Raw genomic sequence first — 25,426 nt, forward strand, 5'->3', positions numbered from 1 at the left:
TTCTGTGTGGTTGGGCAGGGGTTCCTCATGGGCACGCCCACAGCACCCTTACTGAATTCAAACCCTAATACTTATGGTTTGTTTGCTGACTTGCTGTGTCTTCTACTATATTAGAAAAATCCAGTTTGGTCTACCTACTCCCATCTTTTCTGTCTCCTTTATTGCTCACACAGAATACTTCACCTCTGACACTCCTGCCACCAAATGGGAGAGGATTTTTCTCCACAGCAAGGAATTCTCTGTGAAATCAGCTAGACGTTCTGCAATTTAACTCAACTCTGACAGTCTACCTAGACAGTGTTAAGGGCTTAGTCCCACATGACTGCTCCCCCTACTACTTTTGACGTCAATCCCAAGTAGTAATCCAAGCCTTTCCCACAACTTCTGCCCAATTTATCTACAAATAGGAGGTTGCCACAACCCCCTCCTCAGGTCTGATTAATTTGCTAGAGGTCACAGAACTCAGGGAAATACTTTATGTCTGCCAGTTTATTAAAGGATATAATAAAGGATACAGGAAAACAGCCAGATAAAGAGATACAGAGAGCAAGGTCTAGACAGGAGCATCAGTCCCTGTGGAACCAGGGTCAATCATCCTATTGGTGCGAACATTTTCACCAACCTGGGAATTCTCCAAGTTCTCCACTACTGGATTGTATGGAGACTCTCTCCAGTACACATAATCAATCATTAACTCCATTTCCAGCAACTCTTCTCTCTCCAGAGGATGAGGTATGAGGCTGAAATTTCCAAGCTTCAAATTATGGCTTGGTCTTTTTGGTGACCAGTCTCCAACCAGAAGCCATCCAGAAGCCCACCCAGAGTCACCTCATTAAAACATGATGCTCCTAGTGTACTTCTCACTTAGGAAATTACAAGGGGTTCCGGAGCTCTGTGCCAGGAGCCAGGGGCAAAGACATACACACACACACACACACACACACACACACACACACACACACACACACACACACACACATATATACACACACACATACTTTTTTTTTTTTCCCTAATATCTCACACCCCAACTGGGCTGTAAGTAGCTTGTTACAAGGTTTGCGTGGTACCTACCAAGTTAGGGATCACGGGTTCTTAACATTATATGGCTCTAAAGAAAATATACCAAGGAAATCTGAAATAACAGATTTGTATGAACACTGATGAATATTTTTCCTATTCTTTGATAAAATTGAACCTAATAAAGCTACTCCTCAGACCATCCCCTTAATATCTCCAGATTGAATAATCTATTCTTGGCACCCAAGAGAGGTGCCAAGTTTTCAAATACTCTCACAGAGCCTGTTAGAAGGAGAAAAAAACAAAAACTTAAGGCTCAGTGGAAACACTAGACTGTATCATCACTCTATGCCAACAGTAAGTTCAACCTATTTACTTAGTTTTCCTTGGATGTCCTTCCAGGTTCAGAAGATATAGGAGCTAGCAACACAGGGGAACTGCACAGTAAACCTCTTCCTGGCTGTGCTACCTGGCCAGTGTCCTTAGGGTATGGCAGTTCGTTAAGACTTCTGTTTGTTTCTGGTTCTGATTTCGTGCTGGTCTACATTCATTCCTTACACACATCCTCAGCTGAGTTCAGTTCAGTCACTCAGTCATGTCTGACTCTTTGCAATTCCATGAATTGCAGCACGCCGGCCTCCCTGTAGATCACCAACTCCCAGAGTCCACCCAACCCATTTCCATTGAGTCAGTGATGCTACCCAACCATCTCGTCCTCTGTCGTCCCCTTCTCCTCCTGCCCTCAATCTTTCCCAGCATCAGGGTCTTTTCCAAAAGTCAGCTCTTCGCATCAGGTGGCCAAAGTATTCGAGTTTCGGCTTCAGGATCAGTCCTGCCAATGAACACCCAGGACTGATCTCCTTTAGGGTGGACTGGTTAGATCTCCTTGCAGTCCAAGGGACTCTCAAGAGTCTTCTCCAACACCACAGGTCAAAAGCATCAATTCTTCAGCGCTCAGCTTTCTTCACAGTCCAACTCTCACATCCATACATGACTACTGGAAAAACTATAGCCTTGACTAGATGGACCTTTGTTGGCAAAGTAATGTCTCTGCTTTTTAATATGTTGTCTAGGTTGGTCATAACTTTCCTTCCAAGGAGTAAGCATCTTTTAATTTCATGGCTGCAATCACCATCTGCAGTGATTTTGGAGCCCCAAAAAATAAAGTCTGACACTGCTTCTCCATCTATTTCCCATGAAGTGATGGGACTGGATGCCATGATCTTAGTTTTCTGAATGTTGAGCTTTAAGCAAACTTTTTCACTCTCCTCTTTTACTTTCATCAAGAGGCTCTTTAGTTCTTCTTCACTTTCTGCCATAAGGGTGGTGTCATCTGCATATCTGAGGTTATTGATATTTCTCCAGGCAATCTTGATTCCAGCTTGTGCTTTTTCCAGCCCAGCATTTCTCATGATGTACTCTACACAGAAGTTAAATAAGCAGGGTGACAGTATACAGCCTTGACGTACTCCTTTTCCTATTTGGAACCAGTCTGTTGTTCCATGTTCAGTTCTAACTGTTGCTTCCTGACCTGCATACAGGTTTCTCAAGAGGCAGCTCAGGTGGTCTGGTATGCCCATCTCTTTCAGAATTTTCCAGAGTTCCTTGTGAGCCACACAGTCAAAGGCTTTGGCATAGTCAATAAAACAGAAATAGATGTTTTTCTGAAACTCTCTTGCTTTTTCCATGATCCAGCTGATGTTGGCAATTTGATCTCTTGTTTCTCTGCCTTTTCTAAAACCAGCTTGAACATCTGGAAGTTCATGGTTCACGTATTGCTGAAGCCTGGCTTACAGAATTTTAAGCATTACTTTACTAGCATGTGAGATGAGTGCAATTTTGTGGCAGTTTGAGCATTCTTTGGCATTGCCTTTCTTTGGGATTGGAATGCAAACTGACCTTTTCCAGTCCTGTGGCCACTGCTGAGTTTTCCAAATTTGCTGGCAAATTGAGCGTCGCACCCTACCTCTAAAAGCACACAAACTTGCCTAACAAGATTTCCCTGGGATATAGAGAAGCTCTTTTACTATCTTTCTCCTATGTAATATCAACTCTGAACATAGCAGAGATATTACTTTGCCAACAAAGGTCCATCTAGTCAATGCTATGGTTTTTCCAGTGGTCATGTATGGATGTGAGAGTTGGACTGTGAAGAAAGCTGAGCGCCGAAGAATTGATGCTTTTGAACTGTGGTGTTGGAGAGACTCTTGAGAGTCCCTTGGACCGCAAGGAGATCCAACCAGTCCACCCTAAAGGATATCAGTCCTGGGTGTTCATTGGAAGGACTGATGCTGAAGCTGAAACTCCAATACTTTGGCCACCTGATGCAAAGAGTTGACTCACTGGCTAGGAGGCATTGGGGGCAGGAGAAGGGGATGACAGCATATGAGATGGCTGGATGGCATCACTGACTCGATGGACATGAGTCTGAGTGAACTCCGGGAGTTGGTGATGGACAGGGAGGCCTGGAGTGCTGTGATTCATGGGGTCGCAAAGAGTTGGACACGACTGAGTGACTGAACTGAACTGAACATATGACCTAATTTCTATGAACCTTGGGGCTTTGCATGTCTCTTGATTTTAATGTGATTTATTCATTATTCTTCCTCTATGTATGGCTTACTCTCTCATTATTGTCATGAGTCTTTATTTTAAGAATAAAATAAATTTTCATTTATTTCCTTCCATAGGAATTGTTTTTGAAAAAATCAGCACTTGTAACGTTTGAGGAAACAATTATCTAACATAGGATGCCCCGAGATCTTGAACACCTGTACCCCCAGCAACCCATTCCTGAGACCATCACCAAACCTGGTTCTGAGTAACAGCCAGCTTTGTTCCCACTGTCCCACCTCCCTGCACTCCAGCACACTGGCCTCTAGATGTCTTAGCCAGCCTGAGGCCCAACTTCTAACTCCAAAGCAAACAAGGAAATAAGAGCCTGAATTTTAGAGTCTAGGAAGGGCTTGATCAGCTAACAAATTAAAAAAAAAAAAAAAAAAGTTGACTAGTCCAACTGAGAGACTGGACTAATATTTTATCTAATTTTAATTAATTTGCATTTAAATCGCCAGATATGGCTAGCAGCTACTGTGCTAGTAGCACAAGACCTAGAGAATCTAGAGGTGGCACAGATCTAGAGAAAAAAACAAATACAGAGCTGCCCTATTGGTTACTTTTCTATGTTTACATTTTGGAAAGCCAAGATGAAGTAAGGCCCTGGCAGGCAGTGATGTCCTTGTCCCAGTGCTCTAAGACGCCCACAGGCAGGCATCTCCAACAGCGAGATTCTCAACTCTCCTTTCTTCCCATGCCAGCTCTCTTTGGATTCAGCCAGCAGCCACCTTAGCCCCATGTGTTTAAGAGAATTTATTATTATAATTACACTCCTGCTTCTCTGTGCTTCAAGTTCCATGGCCCCAGTGTCTGCAGGAATTTCATCAGCATCTCAAATCCACAATTTCTCAAATGCAATCCATTATCTTCTATCTTCCCCCATCCTCCAAACCTATGATTTTCCCTGTACTCCTTCTTTTCTGCAAAGGTTCCATCACACAACCAGGTTCCCTTTATATAAATCTAAATGTCACCCTTAACTTTCTCCTCTCTCTCAGCTCTCAAAATCTCCTCAGCATCTCTTCTATCAGCCTCATCTCCATTCCTGCTGCATTTACCCACACTTAAGACTTTGGTATCTCCGAAGCCTCCCTGACTCTCCCTGTCCTAACCTGTCTTCACCCCAACCAGTTTTCCCCAAATGAGTCCAGGGCCCTTCTGCTGCTAAGTCGCTTCAGTCGTGTCTGACTCTGTGCAACTCCACAGACGGCAGCCACCAGGCTCCACCATCCCTGGGATTCTCCAGGCAAGAACACTGGAGTGGGCTGCCATTTCCTCCTCCAATGCATGAAAGTGAAAAGTGCAAGTGAAGTCGCTCAGTCGTGTCCGACTCTGAGCGACCCCATAGACTGCAGACTACAGGCTCCTCCGTCCATGGGATTTTCCAGGCTAGAGTACTGGAGTGGGTTGCCATTGCCTTTTCTGCAGGGCCCTTCTAGTCAGCCCAACTGTATGCTCCAGGAATTCCTACTGCAATGCTCACTCTACTGTGCTGGAACTGTCCACTTACTGCTTCTGCTCACCCACTGCTGCTGCTGCTGCTGCTAAGTCGCTTCAGTCATGTTCGACTCTGTGCGACCCCTGAGACGGCAGCCCACCAGGCTCCCCCGTCCCTGGGATTCTCCAGGCAAGAATACTGGAATGGGTTTCCATTTCCTTCTCCAATGCATGAAAGTGAAAAGTGCAAGTGAAGTCTCTCAGTCGTGTCCGACTCTGAGCGACCCCATAGACTGCAGCCTACCAGGCTCCTCCATCCATGGGATTTTCCAGGCAAGAATACTGGAGTGGGGTGCCATTGCCTTCTCCAGCTCACCCACTACTTGAGGGCAAAAAGTAAATTGGAAGGTTTTATGCATAGATATGGGCCATCTCTAATACAGAATGTGTTCAATAAATACTTGCTAAATGAGAACTACAACAGATATCTGTTATGGACTGAATGTTTTGTCCCCCTAAAATTCATTATGTTGAAGCCTTAACTCGAAAGATGATTAGAAGGTAGGGCCTTTGAAAGGTAACTCAATTTAGATAATGTCTTAAGGGTAGAACCCCCATAACAGGCTTAGTATTCTTTTAAGAAGAGACACCAGAGCTTCTTCTCTCAGTCTTGTCAGGATCCTGTGAGAAGGCAGCTATCTGCAAGCCAAGAAGAATCCCCATCAAGAATCAAATCTGCTAGTACCTTGATCTTGTTCTTCCCTGACTCCAACAAAACTGTAAGAAAGAAATGTCTGTGGAAGTGTTAGTCACTCAGTTGTATCTGACTCTTTAAGACCCCATGGACTGTAGCCCACCAGGCTCCTCTCTGTCCATGGAATTCTTCAGGTAAGAATACTGGAGTGGGTAGCCATTTCCTTCTCCAGAGGATCTTCCTGACCCAGGGATCGAACCCAGGCTTCCTGCATTGCAGGAGGATTCTTTACTGTCTGAGCCACGAGGAAAACCCTTAAGTCACCCAGTCTATGGTAAATTGTTACAGAAGCCAGCATTGACTAAAATGACACTTCTCTTTGTCTAATTGTGCCCAACTCCAGTGTGTTCTAAAGTGCAACCTTTTAGGTTATTCCCCTGGTCAAAACTCTTGGGAGAGCTTTTTACTGATAGACTATAAAGTTCTAAACTTTTTAGCCAATCATTCAGGAACTACCTGGAATCTCAGCTTCCAGCCTACTGTTCTGACACCATCCTCCACACCTTTACTCTTCTACCCCTGACTTGCCTCAGATTGCTCCCTTCCCCTGCACTATCCTGACATGTTCTGACCCTGCCTCCTTTCACTTCAGGGTCCATTTCAGCTGCCACTGCATCCAGGGACCAACATAGCCAAGGGTCCTCTCCCCACCTCAACATCCCTTGCCTTTCCCCACACCTGTCTTTTTCGAATGCAATCACATTTTCCATGAGAGAATATAGTCAGAAGAAAAAAAACCACCTATATTTGAAACTGGCTTAGAGATTCTCTTAGGAGGGCTAACCTTCTAATCCAAAACACCATTTCTCAAATGCACTGAGGGGCCACATTTTAGGGAAAAGAAAACAAAACCACAACCAGAACCACAAAGTCAGTCAGATGCTAACACTGACAAATAGCTGTAAGAAACAAAACTGAGTATCACTTTTCACCACTGCTCCCACTGGAGCATCAACTACAGCAGTTAAATCACCACCACTCCCAACTCTTTATTTGGAAGACTATCCCCAGGAACATCAGTGAAACTCAGATGATCAATGCATGTGCAGCCCCTGTCTTGCTCACCTGGCTCTGAACTCTTTGGGGACAAGAGCCTGTGTGATCCAACTGATAAACTTAACACATCACATTAGCTAGATGCTTTGGGCAAAGCCCTACATTTCACCCTCCCACAGAACCACTACGAAAGTTCTAAAGCCACTTTCAACTCTAAGACTATCAGATTCTATGAAATTAGTGTGCAGACCCTGTGGTCTCTGAATGAGGAAGGAGAGACAGATGCATGTCCTAAGAGCAGAGAGGCAGTGACCAAAATAATCCCACCAACTGGGTATCAAAAAGGGACCGGCTCCAACCTAACCCCCTACCTCTGCCCTATCAACAACAAGTCATTCAAAATGAGATTCAAAATCCCACTAGGATGCTCCACTGGCTAAGACTCCACATGCTCAATGCCAAGAGCCAGGCCTGATCCCCTAGTCAGGCAACTAGAGCCCACGTGATGCAACTAACAGTTTGCATGCTGCAACGGAAATCAAAGATCCCCCCCACACAGCAAGAACCAGCACAGCAAATAAATAATAACAAATATTTTCAAATGGTCTTCTACCTTATTTTTTCAGTTTTCTTAGAGTAAGTAATTTAACTAGTGATTAAATAAGGGCGGCATACTGTTCCTGTTTTTATTATATTACAAAATATTTTCTAACAAAACTTTCTACAACCTCAAATTCCAACACATGAACTATTTCTTCATGAACATTTTTGGATAAGCTTTTGTTTTCATTGGTTTTCCTTCTTTTATTTCATATTCTATTTTCTTATACGCTCTGAGGGAGCCCATGTTAACACATTTCTTGGCATCCCTGTTCTATGGCATCCTGGTGGCTCATGTGCTGATTTTTACAGCTTCTCCCCTTGATATGTCACATCCTTCCCAGTAGCTCAATCCCATTGATTTCAACTCTATTACTCCTCTATTTCTTCTCCCTTTTTAATGCTTAACTTTTATAGCCAAAGAATAAAGTAAAAATTCCATAACATCTCTAAATGAAACTGCTCGAGTGTTAAATTAACTTTATATTCACATTATTTTTAAGTCTAACTACACAGTATATCTATATTCCCAGCTCCCATGTTCTTGTTGTACTCCTGGTGAAAATGAATCTGGAAATTAAGGCTTTGAGGAATTCTCCTTCCCAACTGCACCCCTAAAAAAACAATGGCATTTGGAAAACCTCCAAACAGGCAAGGCTAGAAACTGACAAGTCTTTTAGAATACAAGAAACATAAAACAATGAATGGGTGGACGTTGGGACCCAAGAAGCTCTGGGCCCAGAAGACCTTGGTCAGGCAACTTCCATGGGGAAACAGGGGCTCAGGGGTCCCTGCATAAGGGGAGGGCCAGAATCAGGCAGTACACAAGGGCCAGCAGGTCTCCTCATTCCTTCATGCTATGGTCTGTACCACCGGGGGAAGACGGGAAGACCTCCCACTGTAAGACCAGGTTCTGGACTGGATCCAGGAAAAGAAAAGGCAAAACTATAGAGAGAGAAGCAGGGAGTGGCAGGGAGAGAGAAGAAAATATCAAAAGAAACAAGAGGACTTCACACCAGATGAAAGTATAATAGAACAATGAGAAAAATAGTACATTAGGGTCATTTGTACATTTTAAAATGCACAAATATTTAAAAACACATACATATAAGAAATTAAGAACTAAAAATAGGCAGATACAAACTGAATAGTAACTTTAGAAATAAGAAATACAATCATGGCAATAAAAGTTCAATATAAACACACAACTGTACACAAAGAATTAATAAACTGAAAAATAACACTGGGGAATCCAGCCAGAAGGAAGCACTAGAAAAAGACTTACAAATCATAAGAAAGCAGTTAAAGAAAAATGGAGATAGAATGGGAGGCTGTACTGTACAGTTAAGAGAAGTCCATTCAAGAATTCAGAGCAAAATACAGTTGTTTTCAGAAGTGCAAACACACAAAGACAGTGGCCATTCATAGACCCTTGGTATGGTTTAAAAGACAAGTGAACAGAGAAGAGGGACACAAAAAACAACAGTGAATATGAAAACTGATAACATATATTGGTGAATTTAACTGCTAATTGTGCACTATCACAATCTGAATGCTAAAATAAGCCTAAATCTCTAAACCATAATGACAAAGCAGACTCAAGTGAACTAAAGTTTTTGTCTCTCAAGTAGAGTAGGGCAGGGTAAATGGTCTGCTGAGCAAATGGTGCAGAAGAGACAAGTCAAAACCCAGGCATGAACTTTCCTTTTCATTTTTCAAAGATGCTCTAGTTTAAACCTGGAAACCTGATTTCTCTGTTGCTCTAGATAAGCCTTCAGTATAACAGAAATTTTTACTTTGAAGAAAGAAAACAAGTAACACCACTTACAAAATCAGTGGAAAATCTCCCTGATTTCACAGAGTAAAAATCAAAATATAACTGCAGATTTGGTCAACCAATGTACTTAAAGATGCTGTGTTCATATCTTTCTTACTGGGTATTTGCAGCAAGGCAAATTCCAGGACCCTGTTTTAAAGAATCCTAGAATGGTATTCTTGATATTACCATTTCTAATACTAAGGGGAAAAAACCTGAGGCAAGATCCCTCTAAAGAGCTTTTTTCTTTTTTAAACCAACACTTTAGGTATCTTTACACACATCAAGTCATAATCCTACATCTGAAAAAAAATATTAGCACTGAATATAATGAATGTGTGTCATCAACCTTATCCGACTTATCTGATATCACTTATCCAGGTAAAATATCTCTATCTTGGATGCTATTACCATAATACAAGTCATGGACATTTGGGTTCCAAACAATGAATGCACTCATTCATCCTCCCACCTTGAAATCCAAGTCTGAAGTTGGGTCACAGATTATTTCATAAAAACACATTTTTGGAGATAAAATTAAGCCTTCAACACCCTCTAGTGCACAGTGAACACTGGGCCAGTTTTACAGTGTTCACAGCAAGGCATGCTTCCTTCTTGGAATTAATCCCAGCAGGTGACTCTAGGCAGTGAGTGAGTGAAGTCACTCAGTTGAGTCCGACTCTGCGACCCCATGGACTGTAGACTACCAGGCTTCTCTGTCCATGGGATTCTCCAGGCAAGAATACTGGAGTGGGTTGCCATTTCCTTCTCCAGGGGATCTTCTCAACCCAGGGATCAAACCCAGGTCTCCCGCTTTACAGGCAGACGCTTTACCCTCTGAGCCACTAGGAAAGCCCTGACTCTAGGCAGAGAGCAAGGCTAAAACCACTGTCAGACAACAGGGTTCCCAAAGACTATCTTGTGTGAAAAGCATTTGCTCTTCAATCGCCTTAACTTTCACTGAGAACAGAAGTATTAATGTTAATCCTATCAATGCAGAAACTACTTTAGAGTGACTTAACAAGAAAGGAAGACAGGGAATGCTGTTACCGGAAGAGTAAAGAAAGACGGGTGCTTCGCTTCATCTTCATATTTGCCTTCAGCTGAACTTCCAGCCTCCATGGATTTGGATGTAGTGTTCTTACCAATACCCATCATTAAGAGAAAAAGAGTAGCTTGGGGACCGAAGTGGTTGGAAGTTAAGGCTTGTCAATACAAGGAGCCCAGATCAGAGTCAGCTCTTCCAGTGCCGATTCTCAGGCAGAGATGAGCCCCACAAGTGCCATTTCTTAGCACCTAGAAAAAGAGAAAGCAGCCAAATCATGTCAAGCATACAAACAACATAAGACACACAGACATTGTATTTCCTGCACAGGAAAGTCAGAATACAATTATATCCAAACATTAAAAAAACTCCAGAGAAGGCAATGGCACCCCACTCAGTACTCTTGCCTGGAAAATCCCATGGATGGAGGAGCCTGGTGGGCTGCAGTCCATGGGGTTCGCTAAGAGTCGGACACGACTGAGCGACTTCACTTTCTCTTTTCACTTTCATGCATTGGAGAAGGAAATGGCAACCCACTCCAGTGTTCTTGCCTGGAGAATCCCAGGGACGGGGAAGCCTGGTGGGCTGCCGTCTATGGGGTCACACAGAGTCGGACACGACTGAAGTGACTTAGCATAGCATAGCATTAAAAAACTCATTACTTAATCACTTTTCAAGTCCTCATCCACTTTCATTTATAGTCATTCAGATTCTGAACCACCCTCTGGAGAGGGGGACCACCAAAATTGACTATCAAAAATATTAGAATACTAGGGAGGAAAAAAATAGAAGAGGCATTTCTTTGACATGCATTACAGTATCTATCTTTTAGTCCAGCACTATCCAACAGAACCTTTCTACAATGATGGAAATATCCTACATCTGTCTTGTCCAATACATTCGTCACTAGTCACAGGATACTAAGCACTTAAAATGTGACAAGCGCAAGTCTTCCCTGGGGGCTCAGTGGTAAAGAACCCAACTGTTAATGCCGGAGACACGGGTGTGATCCCTGGTCCGGGAAGATTCCACATGCCTCGAGGCAACTAAGACTGTGCCACAATTACTGAGCCTGTGCTCTAGAGCCTGGGAGCTACAACTGCTGCAGCCTGTGCACCCTGGAGCCTGTGCTCCACAAGACAAGCGGCACAAGGAAAAGCCCCCACACAGCAACTAGAGTAGCCCCCTCTTGCAAAAACTAGAGAAAAGCCCACAGCAACAAAGATATAGCGCAACCATAAATAAATAAATAAAATTATTTTTAAAATGTAACTAGTGCAGATACAGAAACCGAACCTTTATTTGTATCAAATTTAAGTTTGGCTAGCGGTGATCATACTAGACAGCTCAGCCACAGCCAACGTACTAGGAATGAATGGATCTTAGCTCCCCAACCATCGACTGAACCTGAACCTTCAGCAGTGAAAGTGTGGAGTCTTAGCCACAGGACCACCAGGGAATTCCCTAAGATAGAAAAAAAAAAAAAATACCACATGCAGGTAGAGGGGAGAAGGGACAGGAAACCTTCACTGGCTCTCAGGTTAGAACAATGTCAGATCTTAGCGTCAATTAACTTCCCACAGAGAATGAATAAGCCAGACAAGTTGTCCTGCAAATGAGAAGGCAGCCCTACAAGAAGTTTGGAAAGACAAGTAGAAAACCTTCTGTTTAGGAAATTTTCTTAAGACACCTCAATCAACAAATACTTTAGATAGGCTGGAGAAAAACAGAAATATAAACAAGAAAACACAAAATTGGAGAATTCAACAGTTAAAGGGCAAAAAGGAAAAATAATAGAAATAGCTGCCAGAATGTCAAGTTGCCGCAATGGGATAGAGCTAGGTACACAAACACAAAAATGTTTGAGGTGGCTCTTTCGGTTTAACTGTTCATCCACATTCTGCATTCTTGTTCACATCTCATCCATGACTCTTCAAAGCAGTGGCTCTCAGTGAGGAGTGATTTTTTTTTCCCTCCAGGGGATATCTGGCAATGTCTGAAGACACTTTTGGTCATCACAACTGGGAGATAACTGCTGCTGCTGCTGCTAAGCTGCTAAGATGCTTCAGTCGTGTCCGACTCTGTGCGACCCCATAGACAGCAGCCCCTCTGTCCCTGGGATTCTCCAGGCAGGAACACTGGAGTGGGTTGCCATTTCCTTCTCCAATGCATGAAAGTGAAAAGAGAAAGTGAAGTCGCTCAGTCGTGTCCGACTCTTAGCCACCCCATGGACTGCAGCCCACCAGGCTCCTCTGTCCATGGGATTTTCCAGGCAAGAGGACTGGAGTGGGGTGCCATTGCCTTCTCCGGGAAAATTGCCACTAGTATCTAATAAGTGGAGGCCAGGTGTGCTGCTAAAGATTCTGTAGAATGCATAGGATAGATAATACTTTTTTGTTATATTTGATGCAAATATCTTAATCCAGGGTTTTGCTTGCTCGCAAATTCTATGAATGATCTTTTAGAATTGTTTTTATTTTTATGTAACCAAATCCATCAGTCTTCTACATTGTGATTTGGCCACTGCCATCCATCAGTTTTCCAAGATCTGAACAAAAAAAGAGTGTGACAACAACCATACCTAAATGTATTAATAAAATATGCCTGAAGAGACCCTGACAGATTTTTACCATGGCCAAGACCTTATGTTTTCCAGAAGATAGGACAAGCAAAGAGGATGGTGAAAACTGTTGGGTCTTTATAAGACTACTTGCCATAGAGTCACATCCAGAGGGACCATAACCTCTTTGCTGTACACCCAGCCCCACTGCCATATGCATGCCAGCAGAGCTTTCAAATCTACACTTACCCAAGTTAGGGGAAATGAAAGAACTTTAATGTAGAATACATTTATTCTACTTGCTGGGGAAGACTGAAGGCAGGAGAAGGAGACGACAGAGGATGAGATGGTTGGATGGCATCACCAACTCAATGGACATGAGTTTGAGCATGCTCCATGAGTTGGTGATGGACAGGGAAGCCTGGCATGTTGCAATCCATGCAGTCACAGAGTCGAACATGACTGAACAACTGAACTGAACTAAACCCATGTAAACTTTAGCTAAAACATAGGACTTTAGTGTAGAATACATTTATTTTACTAGGCTAATTTTATCTTCATGTTTGTTTCAGATGTATACGTCCACTGCAGGAGCCAACCCTTCCCATTGGCCCTCATCACCAGAAACAGAGAGGGGTAAAATTCCATCTGGACAAGACCACTTTCATCAAGTACTCTGTACTCCATTTCTCTACCCAATGTTTAACTGACCCTTACAAGCTTCCTGGAGTGTGTAGTCAAGTGGGCCTTAGGAAGCATTACTATAAACAAAGCTAGTGGAGGTTATGCATTTCCAGCTGAGCTGTTTAAAGATGATGCTGTTGAAGTGCTGTACTCAGTATACCAACAAATTTGGAAAACTCAGCAGTGGCCACAGGGCTCGAAAAGGTCAGTTTTCATTCCAATCCCAAAGAAGCACAAGGCCAAAGAATGTTACAACTACTGCACAATTGTACCTACCTCACATGCTAGGCAAGGTAATGCTCAAAATCTTCAAGCTAGGCTTCAACAGTATGTGAATCAAGAACTTCCAGGTGTACAAAAGTAAAGTCAGTCGCTCAGTCATGTCAGACTCTTTGTGACCCCATGGACTGTAGCCCACCAGGATCCTCTGTCCATGGAATTCTCCAGGCAAGAATTCTGGACTGGGTTGCCATTTCCTTCTCCAGGGGATCTTCCCAACCCCGGGATCAAAGCCAGGTCACCCGCATTGCAACAGACTATTTACCAACTGAGCCACCAGGGAAGCCTTAAGTGTAGATGCACAAGCTAGATTTAAAACAGGTAGAGAAACCAGAGATAAAATTACCAACATCCACTTGATCATAGAAAAAACAAGGGAATCCCAGAAAAACATCTATTTCTGCTTCACTGACTACACTAAAGCCTTTGTGTGGATCACAAGGAACTCTGGAAAGAGATGGGGATACCAGATGGCCTTACCTGCTTCCTCAGAAACCTGTATACAGGTCAAGAAGCAACAGTTAGACTTGGACATAGAACAATAGGTTGGTTCAAAACTGGGAAAGGAGTACATCAAGGCAGTATATTGTCACCCTGCTTATTTAACATATTCAGAGTATATCATATGAAATGCTGGGCTGGATGAAGCACAAGCTGGAATCATGATTGCAGGGAGAAATATCAATAACCTCAGATATCCAGATGACACCACCCTAACAGCAGAAAGTAAAGAGGAACTAATGAGCCTCTTGATGAAGGTGAAAGAGGAGACTGAAAAAGCTGACTTAAAACTCAACATACAAAAAATTAAGATCATGGCGTCCGGCCCCATCACTTCATGGCAAATAGAGAGGGGAAAAATGCAAACAGTGACAGACTTTATTTTCTTGGGCTCCAAAATCACTGTGGATGGTGTCTGCAGCCATGAAATTAAAAGACACTTGCTCCATGGAAGAGAAGCTATGACAAACCTAGGCAGTGGATTAAAAAGCAGAGACATCACATTGCTAACAAAGATTCATCTAGTCAAAGGTTTTTCCAGTAGTCATGTATGGTTGTGACAACTGGACCAATAAGAAGGCCAAGCACCAAAGAACTGATGCTTTCAAACTGTGGTGTTGGAGAAGACTCTTGAGAGTCCTTTGGACAGCAGGGAGATCAAACTAGTCAATGCTAAAGGCAAACAACCTTGAATATTCATTGGAAGGGCTGAAGCTGAAGCTCTAATCCTTTGGCATTCTGATGCTAAGAGTCAACTTACTGAAAAAGACCTTGATGCTGGTAAAGACTGAGGGCAGGGGAGAAGGCAGTTGTATGGATCATCAACGCAGTGGACATGAGTTTGAGATAGTGAAGGACAAGGAAGCCTGGCGTGCTGCACTCCATGGGGTTGCAAAGAGTGGGACCCGACTGGGCGACTGAACAACAACACAAGCTATACTGAGGGGACCCATCCACTCCTTTTTGCCTGTCTATTACAGAACATCAGCCTTTGGAAAGCCCTAAAGACGTAGACCCAAGTGAGCATAAAAGGTTTTGGGGCCAAAGAAAGTATAGGGCAGGAAGTTTGAGAAAGGTTTTGGGGCAGAGGGCTGCAAAGTCCAAGATGGACAAATGGAGGGAAGAAGAAGAGGAAGAAAAGGAGAAGACGGTGACCACTGAAAATAAAAATATATTCTTGAAAGTCCCAAAATGACAAAGCACTCAACAGCCAAGTACTCAAGACTTATGAAGACAGCCTCAAGGCCAGAAACCACGCACTAACCTGAGATGAGAGTCTTTTGTGTGTAGAGTTGAACTTTCAAGTGGGGAAATGCCAAGGCCCAAAGGCAAACACAGCAAAAGATTTTAAACAGTGACGTTTAGGGTCTATGTTAGAATTTGTGGTAAAACAGAAGGCAAAATCTGCCAAAAAACCTGAAATGGGAAAGTGTCCTCCCCCAGTGCCTAATTGACCCTTCTTCCTATTCTGTGCAAAACAAAGAGAAACAAGCAAGCCCATGCTGTCTGCATGCTGCATCACTCATTCAATGGACATGAACTTAAGCAAACTCCAGGAGACAGTTAAGGACAGGGAAGCCTGGTGGGCTTCAGTCCATGGGGTCACAAAGAGTCGGATACGACTGAGTGACTGAACAAGTGCTATCTTGCCCCTGAACCCAAGACAAGGGGAAAGACGGGGCTGAGGGATAAAAGGTCTGATTCATCAATAATGAAAATGAAAATAATGACAGTAGTTTTCCAGCTATGTGTCCATGTGTGCCAGAGACATCTCTTACCTCTCATTATATAAACAAAAATTACTACTTGACAGGCACACTAACTCTATAAAAGTGGAAACTGAGCTTCAGAGAAATTAAAAGTAACTTGCCAAAGGACACCCAGTTATAAGCAGTGCAGCAGCAGAACTCAAACTTTAAATCAGTATTCCTGTCCTAACAATGCTTATACAAACAAGACATAAGCTTTAAGATGGCAGAGCTCCTTCTCCAGAGCTTAAGCCTGCCCTCCTCAGACCAAGAACTCCCAAATATGTGCACTTCCACTGCATAAACCATCATCTCAACAGCACAAAAGCCTCCTGTTTGTTTCATCTTGATGGCTCTACTGCACCAGGAATGGCCATGCTACAGAAACTACCATACCATTTGATGGTGTCCTAATTAGCCAAAGAATGACACCCAAATTGCTTCACGAGGTTTCAGGTCCACTGTGAAGCCTACTATGTAACTTGATCCTGCTATGCTGTGGTTTCCATCTTTCAGTTAATTCCTTGATGGCATCAGATCCTAGCCCTCCGGCCCTTGCACATGCTGTTCCTCCAAACACATTCATCTCACCCATTTCCCTCAGGGGGTAACTCCATCAGTCTGGCCTCTGATCACCATAGTTCATCATAGCATCTGGGAACCATAAAGATGGTTACGACACAGCAAGATAATGTCTACCTGCTCAGCCAGACAAGTACAGAACAAGAGGCACTATCCCCAGTGCTGAACTTAGCACCTGTATTAAACATGCCCCAAAATATGCAGAGTAAATGATGCTTAAAAATTAATAATAAAGGTCAATCATATAATGTAACAGAAGATCTCGGTTCGATTCCTGGGTCAGGAAGATCCCCTGGAGAAGGGAATGGCTACACACTCCAGTATTCCTGCCTGGAGAATTCCGTGGACAGAGGAGCCTGGTGTGCTACAGTCCATGGCGTCACAAAATGTCAGACACAACTGAGTAACTTTCACTTTCATATAATGTAACAATCATTCCTGCTTAATACTTTTATTTAATCTTGGAAAAGGAAATCAACAGCCAATATTAAATTCATCTGTGATACAAGAGACTGTTGTTGCAATTTAGTGGCCAAGTCATGCCTGACTCTTTTGCAGACTAGCTTTCCAAGTTCCTCTGTCCATGGGATTTCCCAGGCAAGAATACTGGAATGGATTGCCATTTCCTTCTCCAAGGGATCTTCCCTACCGACCCAGGGATCAGTTGCGTCTCCTCCACTGGCAGGCAGATTCTTTTACACTGTGCCACCACGGAAGCCCAAAACCATGGTATGATCCTACAGAGGAATGCCACTATAGCCATTAAAAAGATAGCACAGAAATACTGACTGACATGGGGAAATGTGTGCCCTAAGTTATATACAAAAACTGGTATTTTAAAAAAAAACAGTATTATATTAATAAACCAGTCACAGGACAAATACCGCACAATTCCACTTGTATGACATATATGAAACAGTCAATCACAGAAGCAGAGAGTAGAATGGTGGTTGCCAGGAACTGGTGCAGAGGGGAAAGCAGGATGCTGCTTTTCAGCAGATATAAAGTTTATTATGCAAGATGAAGATCTCTATAAGTTATAGAGATCTGTTGCAGCTAACAACAATGTACTGTTCATCTAAAAGTTCATTAAGAGGGTAGACCTCAGCAATATATAACAATATCAATTTCCTAAAATGATACAATGAATGAAAAGGATTAAAAGCAATTTAAAAAATGAAAGAAGCAGTATGTACAGCAATAACTCATTGTGTATGTGTAAGTGTGCCATATGTATAAACACACCAAAATGTTAACTGTAATGTTGACTGGTGGGACAGCAAAGGACTTATTTTCTTCCTCTTATTCCTCTGTATTTCCTAAAGTTATGTACTTAACAATCAAAGCTATGCTCACTTTCTCACCCAAGAGCCACATCAGCACCCAGCTCTTCCCTGCTATTAAGAATCAAATCCAGAGAAGTAATCATTTCTCCTTACCAAGGGGACACAAAGCAAAGTTGTATAGAATACAGTTCTCATGTTTAAAGTTATAAAGTAGTTTTTGTTGTCAGAAGAGCATGGAGAAAAGCCAAGGATTTGTAAATTATACTTAGCAAGTGAAGGAGGGAACTCACAATAAACGAGGTATACCATGACTCTATGTTGAAACCACTTAAGAACTTTAAAAATACCTAGAGTCTATTGAATAGGACTGCCCAGCCTGGGCATCTAGATTTTGTTTAACTCTCCTGCAGCCAGAGTTAAAAATCACTACCTTAGAGCAAGTAAGAAATCACTATAGACTCAAAAAAATAATAAATCAACCTCAATAAACATAATGCTGACATGGTAGGAAAATAGCAATTTGGGAGATTCTGCTATAAATAAAAAGTAAAAATAATCAGATCTTCAACAAATCTTTCAGTTCCCTAAAGACTGAGCCACCAGCTCTCTAGCCATCAGGGTGTGTATGGGTGTGGGTGTGTGTCTCAGCCATCAGAGTGTGTGTACGTGTGTGCGCATGCTCTTTATGACCACGCTCTTTGTGACCTCATGGACTATAGACCCCCAGGCTCTTCTGTCCACGGAATTTTCCACGGAAGAATACTGGAGCAGGTTGCCATTTCCTAGTCCAGGACATCTTCCCAACCCAGGAATCAAACCTGCATCTCTTGCATCTTCAGCGTTGGCAGGCCACCAATAATCATGCACAAATGCAGAATAACAATTTTTTATAATTAAATGCATTTATTTTTAGTTGAAGGATAATTGCTCTACAACATTGTGTTGGTTTCTGCCAAACATCAACATGAATCAGCCATAGATATATCTGTGTCCCCTCCCTCCCCATCCCACCCCTCAAAACAGAACCCTGGTTTGAGTTCCCCGAGTCACAGCAAATTCCCATTGGCTATCTATTTTACCTATTATAATGTATACGTTTCCAAGCAGAATAATTTTTAATCGATGTTTATTTCATGAGCTATTCATCAGCTATTCAGTCAGTGGTTGTTTCTTTTGCACTGAATTTTTTTATCTGACCATTTTTCCCTTGTCAATGTCAACTCCTTCAACTATGACTTACCATTTCACCCCCGTAAACATTCCATCTTTATATTCAAAAAGCTTTAGCAGACCTGATTGCAAAGCAACTGTCAATCCAAGACCAGCCTTCCCTTTGGCCCAGGTGTCTTCGGAACTCTTCGTAACCCACTACAACTGCCAAAGGTCCAGGCTCTAGACTCCTGCATTCTGCTACACCTACAAATGCCAACTCTTTCAATAGTACTTTTTCAATCTTGCCATGGAGGCTCCTTCAAATTTCAGCAGCACCAATTGGTTATAAATCATTCAGTTTTCCAGGTCGGGCAGCCTGCAATTCTTAGATGGCCTCCACACAATAGCACCAAGCACTTAAACCACACAAAAAACCCCACCTCAAATAGTAATTTCTTAGACTTGAATCTCCTGCCACAGCACAACACAGGTCTGAGAGGGATCCCTATAGCAGGGAAGTTCATGTATAGCCTTTGAGAATTTGTGAATAAGTCTGGCGTTCAGGTTGTTGTGTGGTGTGTGTGCTAAGTCTCTTCAGTCATGTCCAACTCTTTGTGATCCTATGGACTGCAGCCCGCCAGGCTCCCTTGTCCACAGGATTCTCCAGGCAAGAAAACCAGAGTGGGTTGCCATGCCCTCCTCCAGGGGATCTTTCCAACCCAGGATCGAACCTGAGTCTCCCACATCTCCTGAACTGGCAGGCGGGTTCTTTACCACTAGTGCCACCTGGGAAGCCCCCTGTCAGGCAGATAGGGAGTTCTTAAAACAATACACAACAAATATTGATAAGGTACACATTTACCCCAAAAAGGTGGCATTGAATAAATGCTACACTGAAACCATAACTGCACAGCAAATCCACTGTTTGATACAGATACAAAACCTACAGTTCTCTAAAATGACACAGAATAAGAAAGAAAAGAGAGGGTAAGAATCAGTGGTTCGTATCCCTAAAACTCAAGTGGGAATCTTATTCAGTATACACATTTCTTCTATACAAATACTGGCAGAAAAATATTCAAAGCTATCATTATTATTATTATTATTATTATTATTATTATTATTATTATCAGAGCTTCCCTGGTAGCTCAGCTGGTAAGGAATCTGCCTGCAATGCAGGAGACCCTGGTTCAATTCCTGAGTCAGGAAGATCCCCTGGAGAAGGGATAGGCTACCCACTCCAGTATTCTTGGGCTTCCTTCCCCTGTGGCTCAGGTGGTAAAGAATCTGCCTGTAACGTGGGAGAGCTGGGTTTTTATGATAACGTTACCAAATTAAAGACACAGAAAACTCTATCAACAGGCAAATAGATAAGCAAATCATGGTGGGTCGAAACAAAGGGATACTAAGCAGTTAGAAGGAAGCAACTATTGATGTACCTAACAAGAAGGAGAAATGGCAGATACTACTTTGAGTGGAAGAAGCCAGACACAAGATATGTTGCCTGATTCCCTATAGACAAAACTAATTTTTGGTGGCTGGAAGCAGAAAATGGTGGCCTACAGAGCAAAGGTGGGAAGAAGGGACTCCAAAGGCAGAGGAAGGAACCTATGGAGTGACAGAAATGTTCCATATCTTAGATATGATTCTGGTGGCTCCATTCATTGGCTTCCTGGTGGTTCAGATGGTAAAGAATCCATCTGCAATACAGGAGACCCGGGTTCAATCCTTGGGTTGGGAAGATACTCAAGAGAAGGGAATGGCTACCCACTCCACTATTCCTGCCTGGAGAATCTCATGAACAGAGGAGTCTGGAGGGCCAAGGTCCATGGGATCAAAGAGTTGGACACAACTGAGTGACTAACACTTTCACTTCTTCCATTTATTGTATGTAAACTATGGCTCAATAAAATTGATTTTAGAAGAAAAGAAACTTAATTAACTCTCACCCCACCAACATTAAAAAATGTCCCTTCCCCCAAATTCTGATTCCATAGACCTGCATTGAAACCTGGGGCTGACATTTTTAACAAGTACGTAATGTTCTAATGCTAGTGGTCAGATCAACACCTTTGGACTGGGCAACCTGGGGTGGGATCAAGCTATGCTCTCTACAAGCAGAAACATATCTAGACAGGTGTGAGTAAATGACCAAGAAGGAAAACTCTGGAATAAGTAAACTCAAAACCTGAACTTACCAAGTGGTAGTCTGGTCCTTCCAAAGACACAAACAAGAACTCTCAGAGCCAGCCAGGTTCAATGATAAAGCACATTTTAAGTCAATCTCTGGCTCTCTGCTTAAATCCCATCATTAGGGGATTATAGATGAACTGTGGCTCTCCATTACATTCTGTTAAATACTAACATGTGACCTAAATACTTTTAATTCAAGCCAAAAGAAAGATTACCGGGAAAAATAACCTCAACTTGTACCTGATCAAACTCCCTTTAAATATAATGACTTAAATGGTTGCCTAACATAGAGTCTTGCTTTGAGGTTTAAAATTCAGTTTAAAATTCTGACCCTGGCTAGTTATCATTATTTCATTTAAGCAGTAATGAAATGAATAAGAAGTGGTTATTATTTGATCTTGTGATTACAGTTAAGCTCACAGGCTGTAACTAGCCGGGGTGGGAATCATTCTACAGTCATTTCCAAAACACTCTTAAGAACTCTTGCTCTTATTTTTCAAACTGCAAGTCATCATCCACTAATGGGCCAAGAAATCAACTTGATCTCAACCAGAATTTGTACAACAATGAAATTTAATAGAATAAAGAAAATTCAGAGCACACCTCACAAGATAAGGGTAACCCTTATCAAGGTAAAAACTGTGGGTCAGTCAAAAAGAGTCTAAAAGTCAGTGATGTAAACTAAAGCTCTGCCCAGTGACACAAAAGGCAGTTTAATACATGTTATTTGCTAAACTTTAACATACTCACAAAAATAATTTGCCAAAGTGATACAAGATGACAACACTGATAACAAAATATAACATCACCTTGACTTAACAATGGAGAGAGTGCCCAGAATCATGGCTTCAGAGTGGCCTTTCTTTAAAATCTTTCAGAGCCCGAAATCAAAACACCTCAGTAACTGCATTCAAGACAGTATCTGTTTACATTGCAGTGAGTTGTGTAAGCTTCTGGCACTGTCTTGGTTTGTCAATTTGTTCTCAAGAAGGGAATTTTTAAAAAGTCAAATAGAACCTGGTTTTCTGAAGGGCAATCAGGGTTGGCTGCCAGGTTTCATCTCAGAAACCACCTGCTAACAACCTCAGAAGCCCCAGGACCTACGAGGAGCGTATGGTGCAAGCCTACAGGGAACGTGGAAGGGAAAGGCCCCGGGACGAATGTTGCTCAACTACTTAGTGAGTGATAGTCACTCAGTCATGTCCGACTCTGTGACCCCAGGTACTGTAGCCCACCAGGCTCCTCTGTCCATGCAATTCTCCAAGCAATACTGGAGTGGGTTGCCATTTTCTTCTCCAGGGGCTTGACTACTTAGGAATCACTTAAAAATGGAGTCAGGGTCCTCAACAGAGGGGACACAAAGCCATTGGAAAGACGTGGCAAATATTCCTGGCACATCTATGGTGTAAAGAAGACCACTCCTAATTCAAAGCAAATTTTTTGGAGCATAAGATGAAATGATAAAATGATAGATGTTAAAAAGTATTCTCTGAATGCAGAAGACCCCTTTGGTTCCTTCCAGAGACATGGCCTGGGAAGTCTTTGGCACAGAATAACCTCCAGTCCCAAACTAAACTCTAAACCCTAAAGAAGCTTAGATCCAGCCCAAGATAGGCTGTTTCGCTGATGACAGTCTACACACAGCCTGAGTCATGAAAATCGTGGGTCATGCGATCTGGAGAAGATAATGACTCATTGGTTGCTCCATTAGGGGAAAACTAGAGTCAAGTTTACAGTAAGAGGACAAAGCAACTGATGTTCTGTTAGTTTGATGGCTCTAAAATACAAAGTCATCATTGATCGCTGTTTTTTGACTTAATGTAGGTGTCAGATGCTGTGCCTAGTATCATCCAACAGAAATCTTTTCCCCAAACTTTATTTAAAATTATAAGACTTTAAGATCCATCATCTTCACTGTGCCTCTCCTGCCCCAAATACTACCCACGTGAACCATGCTGACACGCAGAGTTCCCAGGTCTTAGCTCAAAAAGCCTCCTCCTATAGGGAAGTATTCCTGGGTTAGTTGTCCCTCCACTTTCCTGTTTGCATAGTACATAGTTTCTTGGTCCAGCTCCCCATCCAGGCAGGGATTGGGCAGGGACACGGTGTTCATCACATAAAAGGCATTCAAATATGTGGAGAAATCCTCAGCATTTTTCCAAGCACCAGTTAGCCATACAAGCAAAACAAAACCTATTCCCTGCTCTCCAGGTTTGTTCAAGGAAAACATATGGCTGGGATAAGAGAGAAGGCGAGGGAGAGGTAATAGAGGAGAAGGTATAGCCTGTGGGCCAGGATTAAAATATACATAGATATTTGAGAAAACTCAAGCAGAATCAAGATGCATTCTATTGCATTTACTTCTGTGTGATTTAACACGTCACTTTTTGTACAAATGATATTTTTTATTGAAACACTATTTTTAATGTATTAATGTTATTTTTAATGTACAGGGCACTGAAAAGTTAATTTTACACGCGATTTTAATGGCAAAATGTGAAAAACTGCATAATTTCACTTAACTTTATTCAAATTCTAGGAGGGGTTGTTATTATCCCCACAGTTTAGAAAACTGAGGCACAGAGAGGTTGACATACCCTTGGACAAAAGCCAAGGGGAAGTGGCAAACACATCGATCACTGAGAGCACAAAAACGGCTCCTATTCCCTCACGGACTGACTAACAGAACAAGGCTCTAAAGATGAACTGCCAGTAAAGGCCTGAGATGTTAGGTCTGATGGTCATTTTGGAGGAAGCTGAGCAAAGTCCCAGTTATTATCAGGGAATAAAAAGACACTTCTATACCTCCAAGTAACCTTTGTCATCTGATGTTTCCCTCCCGCCCACCTTTCCAGTACAACAGCAACCCTGAGTGCTCAAGTAATCTCCAGGGGATGGCCCTGCCCCCACTAACTCTGTGCCCCTCAGTACCCACTTCAGCTCCTGCTGCATCCTCCCTTTCCAGCACAGCTGATGACTCATCTGTCACCTCCAGCTAGCCCCCACTGCAGAAGAGAAGACACTGTTCATGTGCTGGGAACAGCATCTCGATGCTTCAAGCTCAAACTGACTTACCAGCTCTCTCCTTGAATTACTCTTCAGACTAATCCATTCCTCTTTGGAATGCTCTCACCTTTCCTCTGCCCCAACTGCCAAAACAAAATTTCTTTCTTGCACCTGCAGAGAGAGGTCAAGCTCCACCTTTCCCTAATTTCCTGACTACCCATTATATCTGCTCTGTTTTGCTGGACTTTGGCCCACTTACTTCTCTCAACTACCTGTTCTCTTCCTATATCTGGAAGAAATCCCATTTGCAAATCTCTTCTATAGTAATTTTTTTCTCCTCACTCACCCCTGCTGCCCCCTATTCCAGTTTACTAAGAGTTCTGTCTCCACCTCACAGACTCTCCCAAGATAAGAAAAGGGGCGCTCTGCAATTTCACCCACCTTGATGGACTACCTGAAGGCTGAATAGTGGAATGTGCTTAGTCCCTCAGTTGTGTCAGACTCTTTGCAACCCCATGGACTGTATAGCCTGCCAGGCTACTCTGTCCATGGGGATTCTCCAGGCAAGAATATTGGAGTGGGCTGTCATGCCCTCCTTCAGAGGATCTTCTCAACCCAGGTCTCCCGCATTGCCGGCAGACCCTTCATCATCTGAGCGACCAGGGAAGCCACACCAGGGTGTAACTGCACTGTACTGCAAATGCCTGGGGTGGGGACACTGATTTTTCTCCAGACTCACACCAAGGACACAGTGACTGAAACAGCTTTTCCTCGACTTTCATTGAATGGGAGCCTTTTTCCTGACCTTTAATAAACATCCCATACCTTTCTTTTTTTCCTTCAGAGGGGTATGTTCCTCCTAACCTATTTAAAAAAGAAGAAAAAGAAAGAAAAGAAAACCACATCCAATTGATACAGAGACTACAATTACTTAGAATCCTATGGCACAGATATATGGCTTTTGTTGGTGTCTAAATCTGACATTTTTACACCTCCACAACCTTAAAAGAATTAAAAAATGGATGTATTCAGCTATAAAAGAGGATCCAGCTCTCCTTGAGGGTTGTTTAATCTATGTTCCTTGCTGTCTGTGTACTTACTTTTCCTCAAACCCCTAAAATTCTGTATAAAAGAGCACACAAGGCCTGGAA

General features: G+C 42.6%; 1 protein-coding gene across 3 annotated transcripts in view; it reads right to left on the minus strand.

The window, feature by feature from the left end:
- SLC23A2 (solute carrier family 23 member 2) overlaps positions 1-25,426 on the minus strand; it is a 142,717-nt gene that overhangs the window by 78,944 nt on the left and 38,347 nt on the right. For 2 of the 3 annotated variants that reach the window (XM_070801141.1, XM_070801142.1), the window contains exon 2: positions 10,290-10,535. The exons of the other annotated variant lie outside the window; for it this stretch is intronic. In XM_070801141.1, coding sequence (XP_070657242.1) covers positions 10,290-10,397 — 108 coding nt within the window. In that variant the 5' untranslated portion in view covers positions 10,398-10,535. The remainder of the gene's footprint in view (positions 1-10,289; positions 10,536-25,426) is intronic. 3 annotated transcript variants of the gene reach the window in all.

Source organism: Bos indicus, chromosome 13 (assembly GCF_029378745.1).
Source record: "Bos indicus isolate NIAB-ARS_2022 breed Sahiwal x Tharparkar chromosome 13, NIAB-ARS_B.indTharparkar_mat_pri_1.0, whole genome shotgun sequence".
Taxonomy (NCBI): domain Eukaryota; kingdom Metazoa; phylum Chordata; class Mammalia; order Artiodactyla; family Bovidae; genus Bos; species Bos indicus.